The sequence below is a fragment of the Argentina anserina genome, chromosome 4, assembly GCF_933775445.1.
Source record: "Argentina anserina chromosome 4, drPotAnse1.1, whole genome shotgun sequence".
In the NCBI taxonomy this organism is placed as follows: Eukaryota; Viridiplantae; Streptophyta; class Magnoliopsida; order Rosales; family Rosaceae; genus Argentina; species Argentina anserina.
Window position 1 is genome coordinate 1522089 of NC_065875.1, and position 25096 is coordinate 1547184.

Genomic DNA, 25096 nt, shown 5'->3' on the forward strand with positions numbered 1-25096 from the left:
GAGAGTACTTTGACCAATTTGATTATCACCTGATGCGCAGGATTAATATTACTAAAACTATATACTTATGTTTCGCTTTACAAAAGTATCAAAACGGATCAACTTTGGATTCGATCGGCTTGTTATTCTGCTAAGTACCTACTATTGGAACTACAACAGATCCGAAACTCAAATCTCCAAAATTTGAAGTTCAATAGTTAATTAACTTCTAGTAAATTACGTGTATTTTCAGAGTATGTTGTAGTTACTTATTAACACATGCCACATAGAATTTCAATATATCAATGGAACTTTTTACCGTTATTTCAATCAAGATTCAGGCTTGAACATACTGAAAGTCCGGTAGTTTTAGAATCGGCTCAGACGTTCAAGTCGATCTAGTCATGTCAGAGTTTGTTTGGACGTAAACTCAAACTAAATCAGAGTAAAAAAATTAAACATTACAAAGAAAAAGAAGTATCATTTTTGGTATTGAATGGAGGTTGTGAATTTATATTTTGGTAGGTGCATGTTACCAGAAATTTAAATATTAGTTATTATGATTTGTAGTCCTTGCTACATATATACCTTAGCGGCATCATCGATCAGGACCACCAAAAACCTTGTGTTTTCCATTATTAGGTTAGGTTGATCGATCATGCCGTAAAATACACCAGATTGCCAAAAGTAATCTAGAAAACCAGTCACTTTCTTCAATAGATATGTTTGGAGTTTCAAAGCAAAATAAGGAAAGTGGTTTCTTCTGTTCTCCGGAAATGTTCAAAGGGATATCGAATTCGTGGCCAGAAGAGAGCCTCATCTCCAGATAGACATGCATGCAATATATAATATCACGATAATTACGATTGATAAGAAAGTAGGTAGATTAGAAAGAAACAACCCAGGATAGGTTGGGAGGGACGTCGACAGGGCAAGGGCACAGCTAGGGTTTGGGATGTTTCCCTCTCTTGGGGATGTGACCTGTCTCTAAGTGAGCACCATGCCCTAAAATTTTTTAGGATCATTGATGTTGCACACTAGCTAGCGATTGATGTTCACGTGTCCTATAGGTTACAGGTCTATACCTGCTGTGCTAATGTGATGTTCATATGCAGAATCAAATATATATTCACATATAATATGGAGCCACTTCTGTAAAATGCCAAAAACACAGAACCTGAAAATGGGTGATTCTGTGTTAAAACCCTGTACTTGATTGTACAAGAGCTACTCCAATTATTAAACACATTTAGTTAAGATTAGTTACTAGCAATGAATTCTGTGTTATCAAAAAAAAAACAATGAATTCTGTGGTTTCACTCTGCGTAAAATTCTAATGTGTGTTGACAATCGATTTGATAGCATGTCGAGGTTTGAGAATAAGCGAGTACGTACATTGTCGATTTGGATCGGCCGGAGATTCGGGGAATTAATTTTTCTGTATTCGAAACTAGTAACTAATATAGAGAACAAATTCAATGCTATAAACAGAAGGTTTTCTACATGTAAAAATCTCATACCTTGAAAGATCGAGTACGTTGTTCCATTCGAGATAATTGGTGCTTTTAAATCAGTGAGCAGTATTACCCTAGCTTATCATTATGCTACTATCAGAGCAACATCCAAATTCATATCATTATAAATATTAGTGTGTGAAAATTAAATCTTGGAGAGAAATGCCTAACTCACTGTTTTTTTAGCATTTAAGGGTCTAGCCGTACTCTGGGCAGTCTAGGCGATGGTATCAACGGCTTACGCGAACACTGGGCGGCCTCTAGCGGATTTAGGCGGTTCCTTCGGTAATAGAAGAATTAACCGTCTAATTTAGAAATAGTAAAAACGATCTATTATACTCCGTATCGGTGTATTAAATTGACGGTGAATTATATTTACGCACTGAGAAGAATTAAGACCAATAATAGTGTTACGGATTTCACTAAATTTTGAAACCCATTTTTGTGTCAATTATATGTTAGTATTTGACATACCCCATATATAGACGTACACTTCAATATTTTCATTCGTTTTCTTCGGTTTGTTTTATCGTACGTGCACCATATTGCACATAAAGTTAATCAAGAAATTAAGCCAGCCATATTGCACAAAAAGTTAGACATCAAGTTAGCTAGTCTGAACTCCACCAAACGCTCAAATATCGTTCCTCTATCCTTCATGCATATATCTAGCAACAATTTCGAGTACGTTAATAATTAATTTTAACAGAGGAGACTGGCAGTTATATGTATCAAGGAGTGAGATATATTACTCATGCATAGATCACTGATAGAAGGCATGAATTATTCGTTCATGTGCAATTATGCAGATTTGGAAGGTTCCCGGCCAGAAAAGTAAACTACATGTCTATCGACGACACAAGTGGAAATGGCTCAGTCATCCGGTATTTGCCTATCTCAAGTTCTCAACGCCCACAGATACAAACTAAAAGCATGGGAATTTGAAAGGAAATGGCCATGCTAGCTATGCATGCAATATCCATGGTAAATGATAATAAGGACATATATATTGACGTCATAATTAGTACTGTCCACGTTACTTTGTTACTCTGTCGAGATGAAAATATGAGATGTACATTACCATCAAATCATTGTATATATATATATATATAATGTAATTTCGACCAAAGTTTTTCTTTTTTGTTCCTTGGTCGGCTCAGCATATTCGAATGAGACTAGATCCATGATCGATAACATGATACTCAGATGAAACTTGTAGCCATGTTCCAACATGAACCCAGATTTGAGACACTGCCTTTAATTTTCTCTTCTTTTTCGACCTAAATTTCCTAACTTGAAAAAAATCAATAGAAGTAGATGAGCTTAACAACTCCACACGTAGTGGGATGGCATGTGCACTCACATGAAGGATGAAATTGACATAGTGAAGGAAGATATCCACAATTCTGGCTAGCATGGGCTACGGGAAGAAGCAACTCTCTAAATTGGCTGTAAATTAATGTGGCACAAAATTCTTGAGCAAAGGATTTGGACTTCATAAAAGAGACTAATTAGCTCTAGCTATTAGGAATATATACTCAAGTCATAACCATGAGTTTATTTTATGCACTTTTAATTTCTTTTTGTTGTGTTTAATTCTCTTTAGGTTGAACAACAAGAGATCGAATCATTCCATTCACTTGTATTAGTTTTAATTAGCTCATATTCTATTTTCACATATTCATTTGAGATGAAGAATACATCAGTACGTTTATCAGTATAACAAAAATTTAAAAAGCTAACGGTTTGTTTTCCGATGGCTACGAGAAAACAAGTTAGAGAAATTTAAATACACATCTCAAATATCTTAATACACACTCATATTTAATATACCACCTATTCCAATTATAATTCTAATATTTTTACTAAATACACCACATAAAAAAACCTAAAATACATTTGAATTAAAAATTCACAAAATACTTCATTAGTTGGATATAAAAGACTACTTCTTACAGTGATTAGTATATTAATATATATATATATATTTCGATTCTTGTTTTATTTTTACAAAACATTATAGATCGTAATCGTTTTTTTTAATTCTTTAATCATAAAAATGATTAAAAAAACATGAAGAATATATATATATATATAGTACATATCTAGAGTGAAGCTTCACTATGAAATTACAGAGTGAAGCTCCACTTTGAAGAAAATGAACATTTATTTTTTAAGAATGTATGAAGATGAAATTTAATGAAGGATGAAAAATCATAAATTTTTTTCATGAATTACATTGTTTGAGACTCTAAAAATAGAAATGACATTTTTCAATGAAAATTAAGGAATGAATTGATTTTTTGAATTTCCCGCTTAATTTTTCATCAAAATATATACTAATTTAAATTTCTTTGTAAAATTTTCTTATTTTAATTGTTTCCAAAAACAAATTCTTAGTTTTGATAATTTAGTTTGCTTTTGATTTTCTGAATTATTACATGTACATATTTTGGTCATTTAACATACATGCAAAATGTTATTTGAATTATTGAATAATAGGAGTGTGTATCAAGAGTTTCTCAGCAAGTTAAACGAAATGAATAAACCTTAACACAAACGAGAACAGATAATTAATTAATATTCACATTACATGTATGATTAAAATTGTTACACATCATGTCCGGTATATGTATATGTGCTCGCGCGCTTTGCGCTAGAAAATTCACTTCATTCATTTATAAATATTGAAGAAAAATGACTTCAAATTAAGGATCAAAACGGATATTCACTACAACTCAAGTGAATGCATCTGACCGGTGCTGCATTACATGTGAAGGTTGACTACTAGAAGAAACAAACAGCTCACTATCAAGGATCAAAACGGAGAAGTGTGAGATAGAGCCCATATTAGCCACTACCTTCACACAAAACCTAATCCCGTCGGCAAATGATTGTGCCATCAATTAAGTCCGGTACTATTTCCATATCAATAGGTCAGATCAAACCGCTCTCAATCCCCCACGTGTCAAATCATATGATCAGAAACTTCATAACACAAACACATGCAGACACAGACACAAACGTCCCACGCAGTGTTATATTATTGTTATGGGGGTCCTACTTCTTTCTATCTCTCACATCGCTGAAACCAACATTATTAACAGAAGAGGACACAAGAAGGCAGAAGAAGCTGAAGAAGCTGAAGAGGAAGCAGCATCTACATCTCCACAAATATAAGTGCAAGCATACAAACATTCACAGGCCTTTTACCAGAGCAGTTATCTCTTGTAGCGTGGGTGGCCGTGGCTCAATTTAGTTTCAATGGAAGTTGTTACCCGGAAGATGACTTTGAACTTCAAAGAGACGGAGCTCTGCCTTGGCTTGCCGGGCGGGGCTGCTGTGACCGAGCCGGATATCTGTACCCCTAAGGCTACTGGAAAGAGAGCTTTCTCTGAGACTGTTGATCTCAAACTCAACCTTCATGCGAACGAATGTTTGATGAATGAGAATGTCAAAAATGTTTCTTCCAAGGAGAAAAATGTATCTTGCGTTAAAGATCCGGCCAAACCACCAGCCAAGTAAGTGGTTTTTATATGCTTGCACATATTGAAGATGTTCTTCATAAACGTTTTTTTTTTCCTGTTATGCTCTAATGATATTTTTCTCCCATAACAACGCCGTATAAAATCATTTTCTTTCTTCATCAACCTCTCACATATGTTGATTATTTCAAGACATACTATTTTCAGTTCAAAGAATTCGTTTCTTTAACGCTAAACACCCTGATTTTGGTTACCACTAGGGCTTATAACAGTCATAGCAGTCTGCGTAAACTTGTTATTGATGTACTATGCATTCATTACTTCTTCAGGGCACAAGTCGTGGGTTGGCCACCAGTTCGCTCCTACAGAAAGAACGTTATGGCGCAGAAGAGCACCGGCGAGGAGAGTAGCAATAATACTACTGAGAAGGCTGCATTCGTGAAGGTCTGCATGGATGGTGCACCCTATCTTCGTAAGGTGGATTTGAAGATGTACAAGAGCTACAAGGAGCTGTCTGATGCCTTGTCCAAGATGTTCAGCTCCTTCACCATGGGTAATTCTATATCCTTAATTTTTAGCTTAATTTAGAAACAATGACTTGATTTAGATCTTGACTAGACATGATTTTGATTCCAAAATTAGTGCACATGAAATCATTGTTCCTTAGTTAATTGTTATTAGTAATTCCAATACTTTATTTCTGAATCTTTTATTGATTATCATGTTTACATGGTTGTTAATTGAAGGTTACTATGGGGCCCAAGGAATGATAGACTTCATGAATGAGAGCAAGTTAATGGATCTTCTGAACAGTACTGAGTATGTGCCGACCTATGAAGATAAGGATGGAGACTGGATGCTTGTGGGTGATGTTCCATGGGAGTAAGTTTCTTCAATCTTCAATTCTTCATTCCAACGATCTAAACCTCTCTTCAAACCCTAAACTCACCTACAAACAGAAGAAAAAAAAGGAGCAAAATAGAGTATTACTTAACAGTACGTACCACCTCATTCTTGTTACTAAATTTTGGCTTTGTATGTATGCAGGATGTTTGTTGATTCATGCAAGCGCTTGCGAATAATGAAAGGATCAGAAGCAATTGGACTTGGTAAGTTTTGGCTAAGTAGCGACTATCTTCCTAACGGAGAATATAATTATTATTTGCTGCACAAAATGCATTTCCGAACTCCTTCATTCCTACCTATCGATCAAGAAGTGCAATTATAGTTTGCAGTGCATGAACTCATCTGTTTAATTACCCTTTTCTGAAAGGAAAAAATAATTTCAGAACTATTAATTTCTAAGCTTCGAAGAAATGTTGGTTATTAACTTCTTATTATTAGCTTCTTTCATATGTTTAGTAGAATAATCAATTCTAATTCTTTTTTAACTACTTTCAGCTCCAAAAGCGATGGAGAAATGCAAGAACAGAAGCTGATTGATCAAGCTCAATCGACCAGCATTTGATTCAGTGCATGTTCTACGGATCGAACAGCCTGGTGGTTCTGTGGAAGTGTCTGTATTTTATGTGATGATGATGATGGTATATAGATAGTAATTAAAGATTGCTGAATATCTGTAATCGACAAGATGCAATAAACTTAACCTAGTGTCTTTGCCTTGTTTATCGCCAATGGCGTTCTTTATAATTCCCCCATTATTTTTTGTTGTTGGCCTTGTTGTCATAGTTGTTGTGTGTTTTATTCCTTCCAATTCAGTGGTACTTTTTTTTCCTCAAAAGGATTCTTCATTTCATATGATCAAGTTCCTTTTCTGTAATGTACTCAATGATTTTCATTGTATAATTTTGTAATAATTCTTCTGAGGTTGGTACTAACAAATTCAAGAGGGGAAATGAGGGGAGGGAACAGGACCATGTGAATGCTGATGGAGCTTTCATTCATGACCATTAATCTATCTTTCATTCCCATATGTCAAATATATGGGATCAGAACATGGCAATGAACTTTATAATGTGATATGGTAGTTCCTATAGTTGCTTTGCTTGTGGATCCTCTTTGATTATATATTTAGTTACTATATGATTCAAATGTATAGGCTCACTAACATATGATTTAATTAGGGTAATAAAATCTTATGTAGTAAATAGCGAATCCCTCCTCCTCTCTCCCTATCTCTCATGCATATGAATTTCTTGGATCTGACGTATTGTTTGGCAGCTCCATATTGCTTCTTTCATGTAAGATCAATTATTTTTGGCAAGTTGGGTAGTTAATTTATTAGCCAGAACCGAATGATCGAGCAACGAACCAAGCACAGTTAGATTTGATGGTTTTGGATTGACAAGACTAAAGACTGCGATTTCGCATCGCATCATGGAATTTCATTCGAAAAACTAACAATTTTCAGCACCGGCCAATATTTAATTATTTATAAAGTTATGTAATTGGAGCAAGTAGCTCATGCACATGATGTATATTAGTATATACAGGAGCCTCTTTCAGTAACCTATATTATATGTAACGTATGTTATCTCTGTCGAGCTATGTTGAGTAAGATTTGATATTGCAAGCACAAGCTGCTTTACCCAGAGTTTTGTTGACAACGGTGGTTATAGGGTCGTGCTATCATTGAGTTTTTCTTTAGCCGTCAGGGTCGACTGGTCTGAGGAAGAGGTGGATCATATTGAATAGTTAGAAAGTAGAATTGGCTGTATTATATGACAGGGTGGTCAGGACTTCTTAGCGAGGGACGCGGATTCTTATTCTTCTTAGCGTGGCCTCTTCGATGTTCGGCTTATATCGAAGATGGTGGTTCGTTGACGACTCTTGATGATAGGTGCAATTAGAAGGAAGATTGTGGCCCTCGTAGATCCTAGCGATGATCCTTAGAAGTGGTTAACAGCAACTACAATGGCTATTTTGTTGCCTCAAGAACTCACAATCTTCAGCTACCAGACATCAACTCTTTAAAGACATCAGTCCTTACCCTAAAGAGGAACAATTGACTTTGAACATAAGATACGCCGTAGCAAGACAAAGCATTAGTTTGCCTGTTAGCGCTGTTTCGGTTAATAGGGTGTAATACTCTAATTTATCCAGGATAGACCAGATTAGTTTGCTTCTTGGGAGGGTTGGATACCATAACTGTATCCGAGTCGTCTCATTTTTAATGAATGACTACGGAGATATGAAAAGGTCAGGAGAACAATACCCATGTACAACGCCAGAGGGCTGAAGGTATATGCAAATTTTGCCCAGTGTGCACCTGACCTTCAATGACTATTGCTACAAAGAAACTTAATAGACAAATGAAATGATACTATTTAACATGTTTATATTGGAAGCAAAACTAAAACATTTTTATATATTAAGAAATTATATACAAATTCAGAAGTGGCACCTGCATTACTGACTGTGAACTACAAATATACTCACAGTAAACTGCAGAAGGAATTACTGGACGAAAGGTTTCCTTGCAATGTGGATGCGGAAAAACATCTCTTCTCTACATATTAAGGAATCTCAGTTCAACCTACAAAATGGCAGAACACTATTAGATATCTATACATTCAATAAAGAATGTAACTAGCGCAACATGCATTATTCTCATTATTAAGGAAATATATATATTTTTAATTCTTCAAATGAAACAATAGTTTTCTTCATTAGGACTACTACTATAGTTAAGTATCCTTCAGACCATTTTGACATTCACCATTCTTAAGAAGTGGAGACGAAATCAAATCTTGATTTCAGTTCAAAATTACTGATAAATGCTTCAACCATTTTTCTCTCTTAAAAGGGTTACAGGTATGCGGTTCTCCTCCACATGCCATTTCTTCCCGTCGCCTCCGTCATCAGGACAATCTAGTTGGGTTTCAATTCTCAGTGAGTGAAGGATTTGTCCCTGTGTGTATGTTGAAAGCTTCTACTCGCTGTATGTACAACTCATTCGAGACGGCTTCATGGTCTTAAGAATGGTTCTAGCGAGGGTTAGCAAAGACAATCTATCCTTGACATGTCACTTAAACCGGTTCTAAATTACAAATGACAGTACTGATTCTATAGTTGTCCTAAGCTAGTAGAGCTACAGTTGTATAAGGTTTTCAAGGCCAAATGAGAGGAAACTTCAATCAGTCACAGAAATCAAGTTAGTGTTATTAAAATTTGTCGAATATCACAGCCATAAACAATTTTCATCTATAATACACTCCTGCTCTAATCCCATACGCCATAAATATCCCAAGATTTAAAGTTTTAAACAGACCGACGATTTATATCTAAAGAATGTTTCACTATTACTGTAAAATTTTCTTTTCTGTTCTTATGCGGCAACTCTCATTGATCATAGTAGCTAAAAGACGAAATGAACATCTTAGCTCTTAAGAATGTGTTTTTCAACAAGAACATCTTAAGAATGTCTATAATCTTGATCTTCCTAAGTAATGACACCCTTTTAAGAATAAAAATAATTCTTATTAAAATCTAATCGGATTCTGTAATTAAAACTGAAACTGCTTAAAAGAAAGACTGAACATAAAAGTCACCTGTTCAGTTCATTTTATTTGGTTTTCAGGCTGTGAAAAGAAATCTTTGGCATTACGTGCTACCTCTGCTTCAACCACTGCTTCCAGCACAAGGTCTGATCCTTCAACATTTTCTGCCATTAAAACAATTGGTTATTCATATGAACTCATCTCTCCAGAAGAAATGCATGATATTGCAAAGCCTCTTACACACCTTTCAATCATATAGTGAAATAAGTACTGTATGTAACAAAGGTTTATAGAGATGAACTTATCTCAAAATTGTACATGCTAAATTATTAGGGCAAAAAGTTTTCCAGGAATGTCTATGATATAAGTTTAAGACAACAGATAGACAATAAAGTGGGGTCTCATAAACACATATACAGCCACCATACGTAGGAAGTTTATACCATGAAGGGTATACCATAAACACATAAACACACAAGTTGACACAACCAGCCGTGCACAAGAGTGGCAGCTTTCTTTGTGAACCATTAAAAGGCATTGATATGCCTCATTTCCAGGCACGTATCATAACTTACATAGCTGATGATAATATGGAAGTATGGCAATTTGGCAATTTGGCAACTATTATTAGATTGATCTCACACAAGACACTTTAACAACTGTTATTCTTCAATGTATTGATAAAACCTTTTAGTTCCCGATTGCTCTTTGCAGTGTCCTTAGATTGATGACAAGAAGTATATAAAAACATCAATTTAATGCATAAAGTTTCAAAGACTATTACCCTTGCGTTTTGGTAGCATTCCAGCACTTTCAGCTGAAATCGGGAGAACAGCAAAAAGGCCACTTTCATCAAGAAGGCTCTCTTTCTCTTCGCTACTTTTCAAAGAGCCAGCTTCCACAGCGGCCGATTCAGCCAGTCTGGCATACGCCGTGGCTTGTGTATGCAAATTAAGTGATTCAGACGCAGTGCCTTGCGTATGCAAATTAACTGATTCTGATGTCCTGAAGTTAACACTACCCTGCTATAGATATTGCAACAAATTCAATACCACACAAAGTCATATATCACAAATGAACAACCTTTTAAAAAAAAATGAATCTAGCACTAAACCTTGATCACACTAGTCGTCGGCTTCACTTCCTCCTTGCGACTCTCAATCGAGCTCGTGACCCCTAACAAGAACACATAAGAATTAGTAATGAGAAGCAAATACATTACTGGGGTTACGCAAAGCACCGGCTGCGAAGAACACTACCATCATCATGTGGAGGAGCAAGTCCCTCAGCAGCATCATCCATCAGTTTTCGAGTCATAGGACCCGGGTTCATAAGCGACAGACTTCTCACCTCATAACGAATCGAATCCAACTGTGACAATGCATCTTGCAGTTCCTTTTGAACCTACAAAAAAAAAAGAATTCATAAATTATAAAAATGCAAAAACAATTTAGGCCATTTCATACATTCTATATATCCCAAAATACGAACTAAAATAAGTACCTGACGAGCTTGAGACTGCTGCATCACACTGTCGAATTGGCCCCGAGCTAACTGGACATACCCGATTGACCGACCCGTCAACCGCCCCGCCATTCTCGCAATCCGAGGCAAATCCTTGGGTCCTACACATCTCAATAGAGCACCAATCAAATCAAAATTTTCAATTCCACGATAAATAAAACCTTTCTTTTAAGGAGAGAGAGAGAGAGAGAGAGAGAGAGAGAGAGAGAGAGAGAGAGAGAGAGAGAGTTACCGACTAACGCGGCGGCGGCGCCGATCAAGAGAAAGAGCTCGCCGTATGAAATACCGAACATTCTGCTAGCAACACCCAAAACGTCGTCGTTTCAGGGAGAACAAGCAAGAAACGGGTGAGTGACCGTGAGTCCGAAGGTTTCTCGTTTTTTTTTTGGGCCGAAGGTTTCTTGGTTTCTTTTTTTCGGTGAGTCCGAAGGTTTATCGTTAAAAAAAAACTTTCTTTGGTGTCTAAAGCTTCTCTGGGTGAGTTTAATGTTCTAAATATCCCGATATATTTTTGATATATCTCTGATATTAAGAAAATACTACGAGTATGTTATATCGGTCAACCCGAAAAATCAAGTCAAATGACGATATATCAGGTCAAATCGAGTTTGACCCGATATATCGGCGCTTTTTAAATTTCTTTTTAAAACCACGTCGTTTTAAAAAAATAATTAAAAAAAAAGATTCGTCGATAACATTCGATCACGAGAGAGTTTATAATGAATAATCACCTATATTTTTATTAATTAATACTATTTATATATTTTAATTGTCAAAACAATCAAATATTTTTTTATGAAGGTTATTCGGTACATTTTGAAGTATAAGTTTTAATTTCTCAATTTTATTTAGTATATTTTGAAAAATATGTTTGTAAATATATTAAATTTAATTAAAAAATAAACAAAAACGATAAATCCGATATAATCTGATATATCTAGATATGTCTCCGTTATATATTTATTTTACAAAACCGATACGACGCCGATAACCGTTATTTAGACCATTGGGTGAGTCTGAAAGTTTCTCGTTATTTGGTGTCTAAAGCTTCCTTGGGTGAGTCCGAAGGTTTCTTGTTTAAAAAAAAAATCTTTGGTATCTAAAGCTTCCTTGGGTGAGTTCGAAGGTTTCTCGTTTTTTTTAAAGCTTTCTTTGGTATTTAAAGATTCATCACGACAAGTCGTTTTAAAGTGGTCTACTTGAAAACCCCAAATTTAAACGAACCTAGCTCTCACGGTCAAAACCCGTCAGAGCTTTTTTCATTCTTTAACCAAATCTGAATACGAAACCAAAGGTTTGCTCTCTCTCTCTCTCTCTCTCTCTCTCTCTCTCTCTCTCTCTCAAAAACTAAAAAATCGAAATTATCGTCGATATTTTGGAGATAAATTTTTTTTTCAGGTAATGATATATCTTTATCATACCAAATTAATTTTGTTTGAAATTTCCGATATTTTCTGATTTTTTAAATAAATATAAATGTTATGTACATTTTAATATAATTTTCTATATAATTAAATTCAATTTCACTACTTATACCCGATATTTCCTAATATTTCTAATAAATTTTTTGTTACCATTTAATATAATTTTCTATATAATTAAATTCAATTTCACTACATTCTTAATTACACCTTTAATGATCATTATCCTATTTTTCATTCTTCATGTCTTATTGGGTCATGGATTAGATAAATAATGTAAATTATTGTTAATTCTCAATGATTAAGTATGTACCGTATCATGTTAACTTATAATACAACTCACTATAACTATAAATTAATGTTTATACCAGATTCTCTATGTGGTATAAAGTTCTAATAATTAAAATTTTGTACAAAGTCTTAATAATTTAAAATTTTATATCTCATAAATCATCTACGTTATTATAAATCACTCATGCAATTTCATGCTCAATGTATCATATCCATATGTATATAAGGTGTGATAGCCTAGCCTTCTTTTAGTTCCTAGTCATATTCAATTGTTTAAATTTTAAAGTGTCAATTTTTCAGAATTCTTGATAACTGTTTCACCTTAAATTACTACAACTCACTATAGGCTAATAGTTATATAATATTTTCTTATGAAATATAATAGATAATTGATCAAAGAAGCATCTCTCAAAATTTTATTCAAAATTTCCATGTTATTATTCAAATTTCTATTAATTTTCTCAATTATTTTTTAAAATCGATATTTTCCCAAAATTTCTGTCAAAATTTCCAATTTCTAGACCCTTAATATTTCCATAATCGCCTAAATTTTATTCCTTTCTCTAATTTCGTCTTTTGTATTGGAATTCAATTTTTTTAATTTCATGAATAATCATCTATGAAATCTATTAATCTTCTTATGCATATCTGATTTGGAGATAAGTAGCTGTTTAATTTATGCTTCCTAGTTGAAATTATGTTTTTAATTTGATTCAAGATTACAACAAACAGTGATTATGTGATCTCGTAATTTATAATATAAACAAGTTCTTGTTGCTGCTGCGGTAGGAGGAATCACTTGTTGTGAAAGCAGCTTGTTTTTCACGGATAAAATGTTGGGGAATTTGAGTGTAGACGGCTCGAACTCGATGTATGCTCAGGTGCAAATACGAGCTACATTCTATCCGAAATTTGAGAATGAGAAGTCTGATCAGGAGATTAGGACTAGGATGATAGAGATGGTGTCGAGAGGTTCGGCTGCGTTGGAGGTTTCGCTTGAGCACTCGGGGTCGCTTTTCACGTACGCCGGTAGCGAGGGAGGGGCGTATGCGAAGAATAGCTTTGGGAATATATACACAGCTGTGGGTGTGTTTGTTTTGGGGAGGGTGTTTCGTGAGGCGTGGGGGTCCGAAGCGGCGGGAGTGCAAGGGGAGTTTAATGGATTTTTGGAGAGGAGCCGTATGTGCGTGTCGATGGAGCTTGTGACTGCTGTTTTGGGAGACCATGGACAGCGTCCGAAAGAGGATTTTGTTGTGGTCACGGCTGTTACGGAGTTGGGAAATGGGAAGCCAAAGTTTTACTCGACTCCGGAGATTATTGCATTCTGTCGGAATTGGCGCCTGCCGACAAATCATGTGTGGCTGTTCTCAACGAGGAAAGCAGTGGCGTCGTTTTTTGCTGCATTTGATGCTCTGTCTGAAGAAGGAACGGCTACAACTGTATGCAGAGCTCTCGATGAAGCTGCAGATATATCTATACCAGGTTCAAAAGATCACGTCAAGGAGCAGGGTGAAATCTTAGAGGGTATTGTTGCTCGTATTGTAAGCCAGGAAAGCTCAAAGCATATGGAGAAAGTCTTGAAAGATTTCCCTCCTCCACCAATGGAAGGAGCTGGTCTTGATTTGGGACCAAGCCTAAGGGAGATTTGTGCTGCAAATAGGTCAGATGAAACACAGCAAATAATAGCACTTCTAAAGGGTGTCGGTTCCTCTTTTTGTCCTGATCATTCGGACTGGCTTGGTACTGGAGCTGGTGATGCGCATTCTAAAATTGCAGATCAATCAGTTCTATCAAAATTTTTACAATCTCACCCTGCTGATTATTCTACCACAAAGTTGCAGGAAATGGTTCGTGTGATGAAAGACAAGCGTTTACCTGTTGCCTTTAAATGCTACCAGAACTACCACAAGCAGGGTTCCATGTCCAGTGACAATGTTTTCTATAAAATGGTCATTCATGTCCGTAGCGACTCTGCATTTCAGCGTTATCAGAAAGAGATGAAGTTGAAGCCAGGACTGTGGCCTATATATCAAGGGTTTTTTGTCGACATTAATCTGTTCAAGGCAAACAAGGAGAGAGCTGTTGAGATCGCAAAGAACAAAAGCATTGTAGTGGACAGTGATGGTGGCTGTAGTATATTGGGAAGACATGGGTTCGCGGAAGAAGATGCAAACCTAATGATCAAATTAAAGTTTCTTACATATAACCTGCGAACGTTTTTGATCCGCAACGGTTTATCAATTCTATTTAAACAGGGTGCAGCTGCTTACAAGGCCTATTACTTGAGGCAAATGAAAATATGGGGCACTTCAGCAGGAAAGCAGAGAGAACTCAGCAAGATGCTTGATGAATGGGCTGTGTACATAAAAAGGAAATGTGGAAACAAACAATTGTCATCATCAGTGTACCTCAGCGAGGCTGAGCCTTTCCTTGAACAGTATGCAAAACGCAACCCACAGAATCAGGCTCTTATAGGATCTGCTGGAAACTTAGTGTTGGCTGAAAACTTCATGGCCATAGTTGAGGGAGGAAGGGATGAAGAGGGTGATCTTGAGAAGGAGTCTGTACAATCAAGCCCCAGTGCCTCCGTTGCAGACACAATTCCAAAGGCTGAGGGTCTGATTGTATTCTTTCCTGGACTACCTGGTTCTGCCAAGTCAGCACTATGCAAGGAACTACTCAAAATCCCTGGAGTATTTGGGGATGATCGGCCAGTTCAAAGTCTAATGGGTGATCTTGTTAAAGGAAAATATTGGCAGAAGGTCGCTGATGAACGCCGGAAAAAACCATATTCTATAATGCTCGCAGACAAGAATGCACCAAATGTAGAAGTGTGGAGACAGATTGAAGACATGTGCCATAGAACTAGGGCATCTGCTGCACCAGTTGTCCCTGATTCTGAAGGAACTGACTCAAATCCCTTTTCGCTCGACGCATTAGCGGTTTTTATCTTTCGTGTGCTGCAACGTGATAATCATCCGGGTAACCTTGACAAGAATTCTCCCAATGTTGGCTATGTTCTGCTAATGTTTTATCACCTCTATGAGGGGAAGACTCGCAGAGAGTTTGATTGTGAACTAGTTGAGCGTTTTAGTTCACTTGTCAAAATCCCAGTGCTGATATCGGACAGGAATCCATTACCAGATCCTGTAAAATCAACTCTTGAGGATGGAATTAAATTATACAATCTTCACACCAGACGACATGGAAGATTGGACTCTAGCAAAGGAGCCTACAAAAAAGAGTGGGCTAAATGGGAGAAACGGTTGCGAGATGTTTTGTTTGGCAATGCACATTATCTTAATTCTATTCAGGTTCCGTTCGAGTCTGCTGTTAAGGAAGTATCAGAACAGCTGAGAAAGATTGCAAAAGGTGAGGTCCGTGAGGATAAGACTCCTGAGTATAGGACACCAGATTCCGGGAAGAGGAAGATCTCGACCATTACATTTGCTGCCATTACCCTGGTTTGCTTGATAATTTGGCTGGGAAACATAGTAAAGCTGAAGCTTTCTTAAGGGACAAGAATTTGGAGAACAGCATTAATAAAGCTCATGTTACTCTAGCGCACAAGAGAAGTCATGGTGTTACTGCGGTTGCTAATTATGGGACCTTTCTGCACAAACAGGTCCCTGTGGATATAACTGCATTGCTCTTCACGGATAAAATGGCTGTATTTGAAGCCTGTCCTGGTACTGTCGAAGGTGAAAGAGTCATCCCAAAAAATGAGTGGCCTCATGTTACCTTATGGACTGCAGAGGGTGTTGGAGACGAGGAGGCCAACTCGTTAAGCAATTTGCATTTAGAGGGCAAGCTAGGCTACCCGTATTACGATTGACCCACCTGCCACCATTCTGGGGACGCTGGAGTTTTATTGAATTTTTTTTTCTCTGTGTGGATCGGTTCAGAGAGTAGGTTGACTTAGACATGATAGTTGAAACAATTTCAATTCACCATACTGATGAAGGATGAGAAAAGAGCCCAACAGCTAAGTACAGGAGAATTAAAAGAAAGAGTTGGAGAGTTTGAGGCAGCCTGTTGGAACCTGGAAGCCTCAGAGATTGATGTGCAGCACTTGGTGGCTAACGGAGTTCTCTGCCCCGGAGCTTAGCACTTTGAAGTGACCACCGTAGTAGCCGGTCCATGTGTTACCCAGATAATGTGCAGAGCCTAGCAGTACAAGAGAGATGAGGAAGCATACTGTACGTATAGTGTATACCTGTAGCTCTTTCGATTTTATATTTTGTGTATACATAGCTTTCATCAGAAATGGTATTTGCTTTCTAGTTTCATTTACAGATCTGGGATCAAGTGCCCGTTTCAGTTTTCTTCAAGTCTGAATTACTGAATGCGTTTACACATGTCATAACCCCATTTTTCTCCCCATTTCTCCGCACCCGCGCCTTTAGAGGCGAAAAATTTCCTTCCTTCCGACCCGGATCCTACCGACCCGACCAGACTTTTCCGGCTGACTCCGGCAGTTTCAGGTGACCGGACCGATCCAGATAGCTTCGTCTCCTCCTTGTGCACCTCCATGTGGTGGTGGATCATGGAGTAGCACGCCGGTTTCCACGCATCGAACCCCGAAAATCGACCCGAATACCCATCGGTAATCCGGTTGTGTTCTTCAATTTTCCGGCGATCTCCGGCGAGTTTAGGCTTCACCACCGGTCTCAAACTCCTTGCCTCAACATCGTCAACAACCCCTGTAAAAGGTTTCGAGCTAAATCGAAAGGTAAGAACTCGAATCAAGAAATTTCAATTCTAGGGTTCATGATTTGAGATTTTTCGGAAATTCGGAAATTGGAGTTTTTAAGCTTTGATTTAGACTTTGTTGTGAACTAGAAAGTTGTTAGGAATATCATTTAGATTGTGGTGATGAAATTTGGTGGTCATTGGAGGCGGGCGGTGAACAGTGTCGCTGCATGAACAGTACATTGGAACATCGATTAGTAAAAATAGTAAAACATGAACAGTGATCTATAAAAACAGTACATGTGAACAATGTTTTGGTGAAACAGTATATTGGAACAGTGATTAGTAAAACAGTAAAACAGTAAAACATGAACATTGTTTTGTGAACAATGTTTTATGAACAACATTTAGCTGTACTGAAATCGTCACCTGATATTTTACATATTATTTTCTAAGCATTTATCATGCTATTAGGTGACTGACGAAACGAGTGAGGAAATTACTCTCAGTGTCGTGGAAGTTGCACGCAGGAAAGAAGGTGAGTAAAAATCTTAGAGTGACGAATCTACCCTTGTGGAACAATAATATGTATATGATATAGTGGATTGTGTATGTGTATAATTGGTAAAATAGGTACATATATATAGTTTGCTATATTATATACTATCATAATTTTCTGTTTGCGAATGAGTTCATTTTAGCGTTGATATTTATTTATTTGAGCATGTCGATTTGATTTGTACAATATTATGTGATGATTATTGTACGTGGTTTTAACATTGAGTTTTGTTAAAACGTTTTCTGTCTTTGGACATGTGTTATGTCTTCGGACGTGTTTTTCTGTCTTCGGACGTGTTTTTCTGTCTTCGGACCAGTCTTCGGACATGTTGGCATATCGGAACTTAGCCTTGGTCGAGCGACAGTTACGATACAGTTAGAGCTCTAATCTGTCTGTCGGTGTACTGCATGAGGGGTAACATATGGGTTACCAACTTATGAGTGCCCATATTTTTGGGATTTTTGGGTGACAGATGAGTTGCCCAATGCCCGGCGGTGTACTGCATGAGGGGTAACGGATGAGTACCTGGGTCTCATGAGTACCTGTATTATAAATGTAATTGGGTAAACAGATGGGTTGTCCGATTTCTCATGAGCACTTATATTTTCAGATATTATTGGACAACCAGATGAGCCGTCCAATAACTCATGAGTACATTTATAATTAAATGTTTTCAGTATTTTTTTTTGGATATTGGGTAACGAGAGGTTGCCCAATGTCTGACGGCGTACTTCATGAGGGGTAACAGAGGTGTACCAGCGTTCATGAGTACCCGTATTATAAATGTATTTAGGTAAACAGAGGGGTTGCCCTATTGCTCATGAGCACTTATATTTTCAGATATTATTGGACAACCAGATGGGCCGTCCAATGACTCATGAGTACATTTATAATTATATGTTTTCAGTATGTTTATTTTGTATTTATACACGAATTGTATTGTTGTTTTACTCATACGAGCTGCAAACTTACCGGGTTTGTGTTTACAATCCCGGTGCACCTATTCGATGGTGTATGAGATAGTTTTGCAGGTGTGGATTAGAAGAATTGACGGACTACTCTGAAGACGTCGAAGATTTCTTTCTACTGTTAGTAGTGAAGATTGAGTGAATTTTACATTTCCATTAGTTGTGTATTATTCGAGTTGACTGAGTCATGATGTGGACTCAGTTTCGATATACTGTTATGATAAGATGATTTCAGTATATTTGAAATTGTTTTTAAGTTTTCATGACTTTGAATTCAAATTTTTATCATTCAAAATTCGGGATCGTGACAACACATCCATACAAGTTTTTCCGTCTAGCTAAATCCATCTTCAGTTGGCTTTCCTCATAAATCAAAGTCTATTTTCATTCTTTATTATCTGCCGAACAATTCTTTCTCAAGTTAGTTGTATAGCTAGTCTCATATAGTCATATCAGACACAAGCTTCTGAACCATTTCTCCCATGCCTCATGCCTCTTCTTCCTTAGTCTGTAGGATGCTAATTTATAACCAAGACAACCAATAAACGACGCAATTATTGTTTAGGTTAGCTATATTATATCAAATGAGGAACCGAATGGATAAGATTAAATAATTCTTTATTATTGTTAAAAGCTGGGTTAGCTGGCCTTAATTGTCCTCATCGTAACACATTAATCAGAACAGAAACTAACGAACGACAAGTCGACAAGTCGACAAGTCAGATTTGATGATTTGCTCCAAACAATGCTTGTGTAAAACTAGCAAAGGTGGAATGGTTGGACTAAAGCCAGCGTTTGTTTTCCTTAGAATTTTTCGTGGAACCTTTTACCCCTTTTTCATTGTATTACTCTACCTCTAGCTTAACAACCACATATTCTGCTAAAAGTTTGATACGCATATGGTTCCTATGTCACTATATATCAGCATTCTGCAACCACTCAAAAGTGAGGGCCAAATACGATGGCTATAAATTTGCCACCCAAAAAGTTAGAACTTGAATGAATAATAGGCCAAAATCATATCTTAATCCAGACATATTACATAAAAAAAAAACTTGGTATCTTTGCGGTCAATAACACATAAATCCTAAGTTTTTCGTTGTCACTGTATCTTAATTTACAGATAGTGAACTCTGATTTTCATGGAAAGAAAGTACATTAGTTTAAAAGACCAATACACACAAAAAAGAGTTACATTTCTCCAATTAATGGACCAATACACATAATTTGATATTTTTGATTTACTATCACGCAATAAACTAGTTTACTATCTAGTAATTTCACAAATAAAAATAAGAAGCTCACACAGTATATAAGCTAGACATTTACGATGCACAACAATTCTCGCCATGATACAAAATAATCAACACTATTTGAACTCAATTTTCAAAAATCCTAACCCGTAAAAAAAAATATTTCATTATTTTAAAAACAAAAGACACCGACCGCATGAATCGTGGAGAGAGACGGATCTCCACGACGTTGACGGTTATAGAAATTTTAAGGGAAAATCCAAAAAATGTCCAATAAAAACATAGATCCGGAGGTTGAGATATTTAGTGGTCCACCCAGCCCCCCCCCCCCCCCCCCCCCCCTTGACGCTCCTTGTGATTGTCTCCTCCTTTTTCTTGCGTGTCAAGTCCCCATTCACGGAATCACCCTCCCCTAATCAAACCCTAATCTCCAAAACAAAAATCCCTAATCAACCAATATCCTCATTGGTCCCTCAATCCCTCCCCATGAAACAAACACACACACTTTGAATTTGGCTTCAATTTTTTGTTTTCGGCTGAGGAGAGTTGTGCGGGTGGAGATGTGATTCAAGAATTGAAATTCTCCGTTGGGTTTTTTTACGGGAATGGTCAGAGATGAAAGGAGAGGGAGAAGCTGCGGCGGCGGCGGACGCGCAGGCGGTGGTGGCGGCGAAGAAGAAGTCGTCGAGGAGCTGGGTGCTGCTGGACGCGACGGGACAGGCGACGGTGTTGGATGTGGACAAGTATGCGATCATGCATCGAGTCCACATTCACGCTAGGGATCTTCGCATTGTTGATCCTCTCCTCTCTTACCCTTCCGCTATTCTCGGCCGTGACAGGGCCATTGTTCTCAATTTGGAGGTAATGCAATGCAATGCAATTTCTCCGACTTTTTCGGGGGTTTCGGGTTGTGAACACTCATTGATGTTATGTTGTGGTTGTTTTGTTTTGTTTTGGTTTTGCAGCATATCAAAGCGATCATCACTGCTGATGAGGTTGGTATAATTTTCTTTCATCTTTTTCGGAATTGAATTATATTGAATTAAGCCGATTTTTACTCTTTTTTGGTACTAGTGTGGCTTGTGTTTGTTAATTTTGTTGCATAAAACATGTGTTTACTTACATTGCATTGAAGTCAGTGAGGCGAGAAGTTGCTTAGATGGTCTGGACAGTGATTGAATGTGTGTTTTTCGTGTGTGGTGTTGTTGAGGGGCGATAATTTGATGGTTGGTTTTGTTGTGGGTATAGGTGTTGCTTCGGGATCCGTTGGATGAGAATGTAATTCCGGTTGTTGAAGAGCTTCAAAGACGGTTGCCTCCCACGAATTATGTTCGCGGAAATGATGGGAAGGAGCTCCCTGCAGGGCAAAATGATGTCGACGCGGGCGAAGAAGATGGTATGATTATGGTGACTTTGAAGTTTTATCACTGGAAGACCAGTGTCTGTTTTTTTAGTACCTGTGGCTTCTATTATCAGTCTGAATTCTTGTCTTGAAGTTTACATCCCACTGATCTAGATTATTCAATGTAGAGTCTCCATTTGAATTCCGGGCCTTGGAGGTTGTTTTGGAAGCAATTTGTAGTTTTCTTGCTGCACGTACGACAGAACTGGAGACTGATGCTTATCCGGCTCTAGATGAGCTTACCTCTAAGGTAGGGTATAACTTGTTTATCTGTTTCTCTTCTACTTTGTGCATGTCTGTAGCCATTATGGGCTAAACAAGGTGATAAAAATGGGAAACAAACAAGTTTGTTCCTTGCGCTAAATTATAGTACCTCCTGCACTTGTTGGTTGCTTTAGGAAAATAAGTAGTTGTAGTTCACATATTTAGGCATTTCAGTTGTCAAATAGGGTATATGGGCAAGATTATGCTGAAAACTCAATAGGGCGAGTTTGAGGGACTATTGTCTGCAGCTTTTGTGAATTGTGTTTTAAAAAAAGACAAGTATCAAGCTCAAGTTCTTGTTGAGTTTTGGTATATTTTTGGCTTTGCATTCTTATGGTTGTCCTAATTTGGCACCAGTGAATTTCTGGCTGGTGGTAATGGCTACCATACTTGCCTCCATAGTTTTGTAAGTTATTGTCTCAATCTCACATGATCTTCAATAAGAGAAAGTAGCTGCACAGTTTTGTTTTCCCTTTTCCGTTTGAGATGACTAAATTATTTATTTATCTGTTCATTCTGGTTTCCTATTATTGCATTTTTCTTTGTTCCTATGAAATTGACTTCTTCTGTGGGTTTCTTCAAGACATTCTTGTATTCCATTTCTATCTGCAGATTAGTAGCCGCAATTTGGATAGGGTCCGTAAGTTGAAGAGTGCAATGACGAGGTTGACTGCACGGGTCCAGAAGGTATACAATTGTCATCTGGTCTCTGAATGATTGTTTGGTAGTTCATCTCTAATATGTGTGTGTTTGAATTCTAATGCAATGACTAAAAGTTATTTAGCTTCAAATGTTTTCTATTCCAAAATTCCATTTTCAGCTTCAATGGAGACATTAAAGATCTTCTATGAGTAAAGCTGTAACTTTTGAAATACACTGATGAACACTTTTCCCCCAAAAATTCATTTCGGGGGCAGCCCAGGATTTGTACTTCATGACCACTGGAGCTTGCAGTCTGAGACTCTAAGTTAGTTCCCTTAGAGATGGAGTTTTCCATTTCCATTTATGCCTTTAAGCCACATTCTTTTAGCTGGTATAATATATATTAGCTTTGCAGACTAGTTTTTTAGAATGGCTCTTAGGTGTTGCGTAGAGACCTACTGTCTTGTATTAGAGTACAAATAAAGATAACCTTCTTGCATCATGTTTACTCCTGAAAATCAAGTCAAGAGGTAAACCTATAGTATTTATTTTCAGGTGAGGGATGAGCTCGAGCAACTGCTAGATGATGATGATGATATGGCCGACCTTTACTTGTCAAGAAAATTGGCAGGTGCATGTTCACCAGTTAGTGCCTCTGGTCCTGCAGGTTGGTATCCAGCTTCCCCTACCATAGGCTCAAAAATATCACGCGCAAGTAGAGCAAGTATGCTAACTGTTCGTGGAGATGAGAATGATGTTGAGGAACTTGAAATGTTACTCGAGGTATAATCTCAGTAAGCAAACTTTTTTTTTTTTTAGTGAGTCCTAGATACTAATTTGGTCAGTAATACCTGTGCAGGCTTACTTTATGCAGATTGATGGCACTTTGAACAAGTTAGCTACGGTAAGCTTATCATAATTTTGGCCTACAAGGAGATTAAACCTAGGATCTATCCTCCATCCCATTTTACAAGGCTAAGGAAAGTCTTTGGGTGGCCAGATGTAAAGGACATCTAGTGGCGTGAGGATTAAGATGAAATAAGAAGATTTGTGAATTTTTTGGGGATGTTTCCATTTGCAGGATTATTGACATTAAGCTTAACGAACTGGAAACAAAACGTGTAAACACTCAAGTGAATAAACCCTTTACAATCTTTGGAATATAAATCTGGAAAATATTCATAATCTTTACATTATATCCTAGACAAATAACCATTTATTCTGAAATCTTGCAGCTGCGTGAATACATTGACGATACAGAGGATTACATAAATATTCAGGTACTTGATTTAAAAGCTTTTGCTTTGTCAGAAGACTTGAAATTTTCTTTCGGAGAGATGGCCGAGTGGTTGATAGCCCCGGTCTTGAAAACCGGTATACCAGGAACTGTGGTCCTGGCTGAACTAGAGAAATTAAAAATCCACGGATCAAAATGTTAAAAATATCTGGTTATATAGTTATAATAGAATTCCAATTTATTGCACTATATTAATGTTTTTCATCTTGATTGTGCCTTCCATATTGCAGCTTGATAACCACAGGAATCAGTTAATTCAGGTGCTACACTCTTCCTATGTAGTATTTTTATAACATTACCACACTGATTTGTTTCTTCATACTTCTTGCTTTCTCTTTGCTTGCTCAAACTGGAGTTGTTTACTATTTGTGGTGCAGCTTGAACTTTTTCTTAGTTCTGGAACTGTTAGTTTATCCATATATTCTTTGGTGGGTGGAATTTTTGGTATGAACATCCCATATACGTGGAATGAAGGCCATGGATACATGTTTAAATGGGTAAGCTCATTATTTCTTTCGGTATCATGGCTAGTATAAGTGTGTGTGGCTGAGAACTGAATCTTTTTGAATTAACAGGTTTGCATTGTCAGTGGAATAGTATGTTTCTTCGTTTTCATAGTAATTGTAGCATATGCTCGCCACAAAGGGCTGGTCGGATCATGATCTTCGTAAATAAAATTTTGCTGATACCAGAAATTCAAGATTTGTTGTTTAGATCTTGTCACGTGGATGAACAAAATCAGGTGTCAAGGTTTTCACGTATGAAGGAATTAATCTCTTGCAGAGTTTTGGTGATTTTAGCACTGCCCAATTGCCCATAACGGCTAAGTCTAACTATGGGAATTTTAGATTAGAAAGCCCAAGGATGTGGCAATTTCTTTGATTGTTGCTCTATAATACTGGCTGTAAAACATTATATATCTTGATTTTAGCCCATAGTTTTGTTTTGGTTACACAAGTATTTGGTCTAACTAGTATATCTTTGAATCAGCAACAATGTCATATCGATTGCAATTGTGGTGCACATGAATGCTACATCTAAGAAACATATTGTAGCTCATGATTTGCTCAAACTACAAAATAGGAAGTAATAAGGAGTGCAAACTGCAAACTAGAACCTTAAACTGTGATTGAGACAGAAAGCTAGACTGGTGTAACCCTGATCCTCATTTTGAACAGATTTAAATAGGGTTATGGAGCTACCTTTAACCAAAGATAACCAGGTCGGCTACCTGCATTGGCATTTGAAAAGAACTGATGGAATTGTGGTGTTGGTTCGATCGGCAATATGCTGGTTCCATCATGTATAACCAGAACCAAGAGTAAACGTGCAGACGCTTGTAACA

At 37.1% G+C, this 25096-nt stretch overlaps 4 protein-coding genes across 5 annotated transcripts; 3 read left to right on the plus strand and 1 right to left on the minus strand.

Moving 5' to 3' along the window:
• The first annotated feature begins 4607 nt into the window (after nt 1-4607).
• LOC126790019 (auxin-responsive protein IAA14-like) lies at nt 4608-6644 on the plus strand. Its single transcript, XM_050516143.1, has 5 exons — nt 4608-5014; nt 5308-5531; nt 5725-5860; nt 6026-6087; nt 6380-6644. Exons 1-5 carry the CDS (start codon nt 4758-4760, stop codon nt 6415-6417), a joined length of 717 nt encoding a protein of 238 aa, XP_050372100.1. The 5' UTR covers nt 4608-4757; the 3' UTR covers nt 6418-6644.
• A 1639-nt stretch (nt 6645-8283) lies between these two features.
• Nucleotides 8284-11341, minus strand: LOC126790018 (uncharacterized). 2 transcript variants are annotated; one of them, XM_050516141.1, is made up of 7 exons: nt 11195-11341; nt 10942-11063; nt 10698-10842; nt 10553-10614; nt 10223-10460; nt 9490-9602; nt 8284-8474 (listed from the first exon to the last, which is right to left on the minus strand). In XM_050516141.1, the coding sequence occupies exons 1-6, from the start codon at nt 11253-11255 to the stop codon at nt 9499-9501; spliced, it is 732 nt and encodes a 243-aa protein (XP_050372098.1). In that variant the 5' UTR covers nt 11256-11341; the 3' UTR covers nt 8284-8474; nt 9490-9498. The 2 variants fall into 2 exon arrangements, with proteins under 2 accessions (XP_050372098.1, XP_050372097.1); XM_050516140.1 differs by having other exon boundaries at nt 10223-10463.
• A 2126-nt stretch (nt 11342-13467) lies between these two features.
• Nucleotides 13468-16549, plus strand: LOC126789990 (tRNA ligase 1-like). Its single transcript, XM_050516112.1, is given in 3 exon segments — nt 13468-16136; nt 16139-16485; nt 16487-16549. Coding segments are annotated over 3 exon segments (3039 nt in total). The 5' UTR covers nt 13468-13507.
• A 3938-nt stretch (nt 16550-20487) lies between these two features.
• On the plus strand, nt 20488-24760 carry LOC126790012 (magnesium transporter MRS2-I). The gene is made up of 11 exons (XM_050516135.1): nt 20488-21007; nt 21112-21141; nt 21395-21542; nt 21677-21798; nt 22425-22499; nt 23010-23237; nt 23314-23358; nt 23690-23734; nt 23982-24011; nt 24129-24248; nt 24327-24760. The coding sequence occupies exons 1-11, from the start codon at nt 20762-20764 to the stop codon at nt 24411-24413; spliced, it is 1176 nt and encodes a 391-aa protein (XP_050372092.1). The 5' UTR covers nt 20488-20761; the 3' UTR covers nt 24414-24760.
• Nucleotides 24761-25096: the final 336 nt, after the last annotated feature.

What these genes read in the sequence shown, in the direction of transcription:
- LOC126790018 (XM_050516140.1), bottom strand. Translation starts at nt 11,255, where the DNA reads ATGTTCGGTATTTCATACGGCGAGCTCTTTCTCTTGATCGGCGCCGCC. An exon ending in AGCAGTCTCAAGCTCGTCAG is followed by an intron (nt 10,843 to 10,941) that starts GTACTTATTTTA and finishes TTTTTTTTGTAG; the next exon opens with GTTCAAAAGGAACTGCAAGA. An exon ending in CGACGACTAGTGTGATCAAG is followed by an intron (nt 10,464 to 10,552) that starts GTTTAGTGCTAG and finishes CAATATCTATAG; the next exon opens with CAGGGTAGTGTTAACTTCAG.
- LOC126790012 (XM_050516135.1), top strand. Translation starts at nt 20,762, where the DNA reads ATGAAAGGAGAGGGAGAAGCTGCGGCGGCGGCGGACGCGCAGGCGGTG. An exon ending in TGACTGCACGGGTCCAGAAG is followed by an intron (nt 22,500 to 23,009) that starts GTATACAATTGT and finishes ATTTATTTTCAG; the next exon opens with GTGAGGGATGAGCTCGAGCA. An exon ending in ACAGGAATCAGTTAATTCAG is followed by an intron (nt 24,012 to 24,128) that starts GTGCTACACTCT and finishes TTTGTGGTGCAG; the next exon opens with CTTGAACTTTTTCTTAGTTC.
- LOC126790019 (XM_050516143.1), top strand. Translation starts at nt 4,758, where the DNA reads ATGGAAGTTGTTACCCGGAAGATGACTTTGAACTTCAAAGAGACGGAG. An exon ending in CCGGCCAAACCACCAGCCAA is followed by an intron (nt 5,015 to 5,307) that starts GTAAGTGGTTTT and finishes TTACTTCTTCAG; the next exon opens with GGCACAAGTCGTGGGTTGGC. An exon ending in ATCAGAAGCAATTGGACTTG is followed by an intron (nt 6,088 to 6,379) that starts GTAAGTTTTGGC and finishes AACTACTTTCAG; the next exon opens with CTCCAAAAGCGATGGAGAAA.